Source organism: Cucumis melo, chromosome 4 (assembly GCF_025177605.1).
Source record: "Cucumis melo cultivar AY chromosome 4, USDA_Cmelo_AY_1.0, whole genome shotgun sequence".
In the NCBI taxonomy this organism is placed as follows: Eukaryota; Viridiplantae; Streptophyta; class Magnoliopsida; order Cucurbitales; family Cucurbitaceae; genus Cucumis; species Cucumis melo.
The window spans coordinates 20,264,796-20,271,735 of record NC_066860.1 but is presented as its reverse complement, the minus strand read 5'-3'; the positions used below and the strand labels follow the sequence as shown (position 1 = coordinate 20,271,735).

The window sequence follows — 6,940 nt, the reverse complement described above, 5'->3', positions numbered from 1 at the left end:
ATAATTTTGTTTTTATAATGTTGTCTAACACATTTCACTCCCTACCTTCTAACTAGACTTCATTCATTTTAAAGAGTTATGTTTGAGATTTTGAGTTGGTTAATTATATTTGTTTCGTTATAGTAGTCTACCAATTTATAAACTTGCAATAATTTGTATTTGAATTGAGTTTAAACTATTTTTAGTTTAATTTAGATTACAAATAGGATGAAAAGAGGGTTACAAAATAGTAAATATGGTATAATAAGGATTTTTCGCATAGTATTAATGTAGTTAAGTATATGACCTAAATATTGAGTGAACTATAATAGCTCGTTTTATCTGAGATAAGTTAAAAGTTCAAATACCCCTAAAGAAAAATTAAATTCAAACGTTTACACATGATTCGATTAATCCAAATAAAACTATAATGGGTATGGTTTTTCTTTCTTAAATGTTTATAAAAGTTAAGAAATAAACAATATTTGAGATGAAGTGATGTTGGGTTTGCTTTTGAGAGAGTTTTGAAAAGTGTAACTGCTAATTTTTTAAAACAAAAATCTAATCATATGATAATAGAGATGCAAAGATAAATGGCATTTATGAAACCTCTATTTATCTTGGTCATATTAACATCTTTTAAGAATAGTTGGGTGTCCATTAATATTTAGAATAGGAATAAAGGGAATATGGTGGGTAATTTAAGAAATTTTCCTAACTTATGTTATTAACATCAATGAGACAAATAGTTATTAATTTCGACATCATGGCCCCACACCACCACACTACAATTAGAAATTCCTATTCCTCCAAACTCCTAATAAAAAGTTTTTTTTTTCCTTTAAAAAATATATTTTCTAAATAAATAAAGAAAGAAAAGTTTTTTTTTTTTTTAAAAGATTATTTTTGTGATTTAGCTCCAAGTTTTTAAATAGAAAGAAAGAGAGGATGCATCCATGAAAGAGGTAGTTCACATCTGTTCTGTTCTTTGCCACTCTCTATTCTCTTCCTTTTTATAAAGGCAATTCCAATTCCCTTAGCAACCTCCATTTCTCGATCGCCACGCATTTCCTCTTCTATCTTCACAAACCCTAATCCTAATCTCTCTCTCTCTCTCTCTCTCTCTCTCTCTCTCTCTCTCTCATTCCTCAATTCCCATATCCTAACCCCAACTCTCAAATCCATGGATACCGTCAAGTCCTTCAAGGGCTACGGCAAGGTCGACGAACTCGAACAACAAGCTTTCCGACAAAAGACTCGCCGCCGCCTTATTATAATCTCTATTTCCGTTGTTCTTCTAATTGCCCTCCTCATCGGCGCCGTCGTTGGAATCGTCCTTCATAAACGCAACTCTTCTTCTTCATCCACCACCACCTCACCTCCTCCCACTGAGCTCACTCCCCCTGCCTCACTCAAAACTCTCTGTAGTGTCACTCAGTATCCGAGTTCCTGTCAATCCTCTCTCCAAAACTCCAACACCACCGATCCGGTATTCCTCTTCAAGCTTTCTCTCCGAGTCGCCACTGATTCACTCTCGAAGCTCTCTGATTATACGTCTAATTTCAATTCCAATACTGGAGATCCGAAGGTTAAAGCTGCAATTAAAATCTGCCAGAGTGTTTTTGAAGATGCCATTGATACGTTAAACGATACCATTTCGTCTATGGAAGTGGATCGTCACAGTGAGAAGTTCTTGTCGCCTTCTAGGATTGAAGATCTGAAAACCTGGCTGAGTACTACAATCACAGATCAAGAAACCTGCCTTGACGCTCTTCGAGATCTAAACCAGACGACGGTTCTTCAGGACTTGCAAACGGCAATGGCGAACTCTACCGAGTTTACTAGCAATAGTTTAGCTATTGTAACGAAAATACTTGGGTTGTTGGCGGATTTCAACATCCCTATCCACCGGAAATTGATGGGATTACCGGAATGGGTAAGCTCTGGCGACCGAAGGCTTCTGCAGGAGAACAATGTGACGGCGCATGTGACGGTATCGAAGGATGGGAAAGGGGACTACACGACAATCAAAGATGCCGTAGCGGCGGTGCCAAAGAAGAGCAAAGAAAGATTCATCATACATGTAAAAGAAGGAATATACGAAGAGAATGTGATTCTGGACAAGAGCAAGTGGAATGTTATGATGTATGGAGATGGCAGAACAAAAACCATTGTTTCCGGCCACCTGAACTTCATCGATGGCACTCCCACCTTCTCCACCGCCACTTTTGGTAACTTCTATAACGATTCTCTTTTTCTTAATTGCTTCATTCAATATAAGTTAAATTATACTGAATACTCTTTTGAATTTTATGCATACCTTTCAATTATGACCGTAGACTTGCAGTTCGATTCTAACCACTTCGAAATTGTCCTGAGAAAAGTATTTTTAGAAGAAATTTTATAAGAAATATGGGAAAGATACAAATTAGACGGGTCTATTTTTTACAGTTAAAACTTTAATTTACTTTTGAACAATGCATCCAAGGCTGCCATGTTTTTATTCCTGTTCGTACGTTTTGTGTTTGCCTTTTTTTTTTTTTTTTTTTTTTTTTTTTTTGTGGGTAAAAATTCAAGGACAATCGATGTACCGTATTGAGTGGATAATGGGCCATTGCCCTTGTCGTCAGAAAACCACATGGTGGACGTGTCAGCCATGTGAAGGCAGCTTTTTCCCACTTTCCCTTTTGACAATTTGACCTGCCATTTCTTCTTCTCTGTTCATATGAATTGGCTATTGTGTTGATTAATTTTGTTTGGTTTTGCAGCTGTTGCTGGCAAAGGGTTCATTGGGAAGGACATGGGGTTCATCAACACGGCCGGTCCAGCCAAGCACCAGGCCGTTGCCTTCCGGTCCGGCTCCGACCTCTCTGTGATGTCTGGATGTTCATTTGATGGCTATCAAGACACTCTCTACGCCCACTCAAACCGTCAATTCTACCGAGACTGCGATATCACCGGTACCATCGACTTCATCTTCGGCAACGCCGCGGTGGTGTTCCAGAACTGCAACATCCGGCCGAGGCAGCCACTTCCCAACCAATTTAACACCATCACAGCCCAAGGTAAGAAGGACATCAACCAAAACTCCGGCATTTCGATTCAGAAATGCACTTTTTCGGCCTACAATAACAGTCTCAGCGCCCCCACTTATTTGGGGCGGCCATGGAAGGAGTTTTCTACGACGGTGATTATGCAGTCGGAGATTGGAGGATTCCTGAATCCGGTTGGGTGGAAGGAATGGGTGAGCGGGCAGGACCCACCCAGCAGCATATTTTATGGTGAGTATCAGAATAGTGGGCCAGGATCAAACGTGGACAAGAGGGTCAGATGGGCCGGTTACAAGCCCAGTCTTACGGATTCCGAGGCCGGAAAGTTCACCGTTGGGACCTTCCTGAACGGCGAGGATTGGTTGCCGGCTACCAATGTAAACTTTGATACAACTTTGTAATAAACACATAAAAGAAGAAACCCACAAGGACTTAAATTTTTTTTTTTTTGATTGTTTTCTTTTTCCTTTTTGGTTTGCCACTATCTACCTTTGTTAGGGCCAAGTGTGAAGGAAGATCAGATTATTTTTTTTCTATTCTTAGAATTCAATAATTGTGAAGTATATTATGAAACGTTATAGGTATGGAGATGTGAATTGTTATCTTATCCATCAAGAATTGACAAGAGAGATTATATTTCAACTTAGTTCATTTGCATATTTGATTTTTAAGTTCTATATACAAATTCAGGAATTTTTGTGGATAGATTGACTAGTTGTAGACAAATGTATGTATTCTTTTATACGTATCCTGAAGTTTATTCCCTACATTGCTTTTAGTTGTACTTTGTAGGTTGTTTCTTTCTTTTCTTTTCTTTTCTTTTCTTTTTCAGTTTTATTTATTTTTTAAAAATCCTTAGGTGCACTTATCTATGGGCAACTCTTTTTGGACCAATTGAAATTTGAAACATGATCGAAGACTTTTTTTGGTATGTATAGAAAAGGGAACGTGAAAGTTGAGTGCTCTTAGGTATTGCTCTTTACTTGATTCTCTAAACTAAGGTCAAGTAAGAAGATAAAATAAAAAATGAAAAAATGAAAAAAAGAAAGAAAAGGCAGGGCGAGCATCTTTTATGAAAAGAGAAGTTTTAGTTCAAGAAACTTGTAATAGAGATAATAATATATTTACAGAGAGAATAATAATGGATAAGTTTACCCTTTTCTTTTTAGGATATGATGTGATAGTTTTTTTTTCTAATTTACAAAGGGAAATAATTAGGATGTTTTATTTAAATATAGTAAATGAAAAAAATATTCAGAAACTTATTGTAGTTTTCAAAATATTTATTATATATTATATATTTTAATAGGTTGGATGTTAAAAAAAAAAGGTTTGGTCTTGAATATAAGAGAAAGACCTATAAAAATACATATTAAAAGAAAGATGCTCGCAGATGGTTTTATCTTTAATACGTCTGGTGAATGTCTGGTTTTCAAAACCAGACATATACTTACCCTAGTCTTTCGCGGAAGGGTCTTTCACAGCCGTTCCATAAAAAACAATCTATTGCCCGTGATCAAGGTTCTTTTCTTCCCTTTTAAATACCCTTTCCATTTTTCTTCTTCCCTACAAATTTTCTTGTACTTTTTTCTTCCAATGAAGAACTGCTCAAACTTCCAATCTTCTTCTTCTTCTTCCTTCCTTAATGTAACAACTCAACTCCTTATACTGAGCCGAAGTCATTACTAAATGTAAATAACATAATTAAAGTTATAAGGTTTGACTAAAATGAATAAAACCTCAGAATTTTATTTATAAAAACCAAATCAAGGTAATGTGCGAAATGTAAACAAATAAAAAATCCTACTCGGGCCCTATCTACTTTTAAAGAAACGAAATAGTAAATAAAGAAAAATAAAAACTCAAGTTCTAAATGGTTAAACGGGGTGTAAAGCGAAAGCAGAAATCCCTATGGCTCGCCACGGTCACTTCTGGTCGCCCGCCAGCTTGCCCTTGCCCTCACTTCTGGTCGCCCGCCAGCTTGCCCTTGCCCTTACCCCTGCCTCTACCTAAAAACCTGACATGGAAAGAGTAAGTATAAAATACTCAGTAAGAGACCCACTACTAGTCCCACTAGGTGCCTGTTAACTTCCTATTAGAGTCCTGAAAATGATACCCAATAACTGGCACGTTCCCGAACACGTGCAACATGCGCTCCCGTAGGAACGGAAATCTGGTCTTCGGTGTCCCAGGGGAGCACCTAGGACATACTGGTCTGTAGCGAACCCGGAGGAAAAACTAAGACAATCAGACTGCGAGGATCCCGTCGAATCACTTGAATCATATCTATATCCATGCTAGACTGGCGTACTGTCGGACTATGCAATCCTAAATAGATGGTGATCCCGAAGGACACCCATGCAGGTACGACTCAATAGGCTAAGCTAACAGGTACCCTAACCATAGCATACATACACATAACATCATCATGTAACCATATCAGTCTATTCATCATACCACATCTCATCACAATAACCAAACATAAAGTCATAACCAGCCGTCAACACATTATACCATGTCATCATAATAATTCACATCAGCAGTCACATCATGCCCACAATATTTAACATATCGTTATGCAATCTAGTCCTCAAATGCATAACTAGGAATGCATGCGGTCTCATGATCCTAGTCGTAGAGCTAGTAGTAGAAATCTCTTACTTAGAGATTTGCTCGACGAGTCCTAACAGCAAGAAAAAAATGTGCTTTCCAAGCAGCGATGCCCTAAATGGTTAGGAACAACAATTAATAACCTAACCTTCATGGAAACGAAGTCCAAGAGTCGTTCGAAGCAACGTACCCAAGATCAAGGTTGCAGTAATTTCCTTTAAGTCGAGAAATCTCACGCTCCTACTCCAATTGGTCCAACCAGCCCTTTCAGAAAGATAATTTAATTTAATCCAAAATTAAATTATTTAAAAACCAAAATTACTCTTCGATGGGTATGCCAAAAACCCATTTGACTTACCAAAATAGGAGCAAAGGACCGGAAGAAGGCTAGGTGGTTCAAGAGAGGTTTGGCGGCTCGGCTGAAAAAGTAGGAATCGGCTCGACTTGAAGGCTGGGATCGGCTCGGCTTGAAAGCTAGAGTCGGCTCGGACACGGCGCGGACAGGTGCGGCGCGGCGCGGAGAGAAGCAGCTCGGGTCGTAAAGGGTGATGCGGGTCGATCCAATTCGTGCGGAGCTGGGCACACGGGTCGCGTTTCCGGCTCGGACGACGGCGTGCAGGCGAAACGCGGTGTTCGACGACGGCTTGCGGGCGGAGGAGATGCGGTCGGGTCGGGATTACGCATGACGAGGCATGGTGCACGGCTTATGGATTCGGGCGGCTGGCGGCGCGGGTCCGACGGCTTGGAGACGCAAAGAGTGGCGTTCTGTGACAACGGTCAGCGACGGCGACTGGCGGAGAAGGGAGGGGCGGCGGCGCTTTAGATCTAGGGTTTTGTTTTTCTCCTTTTTGGTGAAGATGAAGATGGTGCATTATTGCACATCCCAATGCCCCATTTAAATAAAATAAATCCTTTTATTTTATTTTATTTTGCTTTAATTTATTACTTTACTCCCTTTTCCCCAAAATCTTCACACTCTCTCTCTTTAATTTCAACCAATCACATCCATCCCTTCTCTTTCTTTTTCTTTTTCCAAATATATCACCACTACCTTTAACAAAATCAATTCTCTCTCTCCTCAACCCAAATATCTTTATTTACCACAATAATTCTACCAATATTTTATCCTCCAAATAAAATAAATATAATCCTCAAAACTTAGTAAATCAAAAAATCAAAACATAATTAATCAAGACTCCTCAAGTAATTTCAAAATTTCAATAACCACACTTAAGATAATAAAATGACAAAAGTCTAAATTGTTGGGGCGTTACAACCTTCCCTCCTTAGAAAACTTTCGT

At 38.8% G+C, this 6,940-nt stretch overlaps 1 protein-coding gene across 1 annotated transcript; it reads left to right on the top strand.

Moving 5' to 3' along the window:
- Positions 1–894: 894 nt before the first annotated feature.
- Positions 895–3,675, top strand: LOC103499202 (pectinesterase 3). The gene is made up of 2 exons (XM_008462132.3): positions 895–2,210; positions 2,748–3,675. Exons 1-2 carry the CDS (start codon positions 1,163–1,165, stop codon positions 3,428–3,430), a joined length of 1,731 nt encoding a protein of 576 aa, XP_008460354.1. The 5' UTR covers positions 895–1,162; the 3' UTR covers positions 3,431–3,675.
- Positions 3,676–6,940: the final 3,265 nt, after the last annotated feature.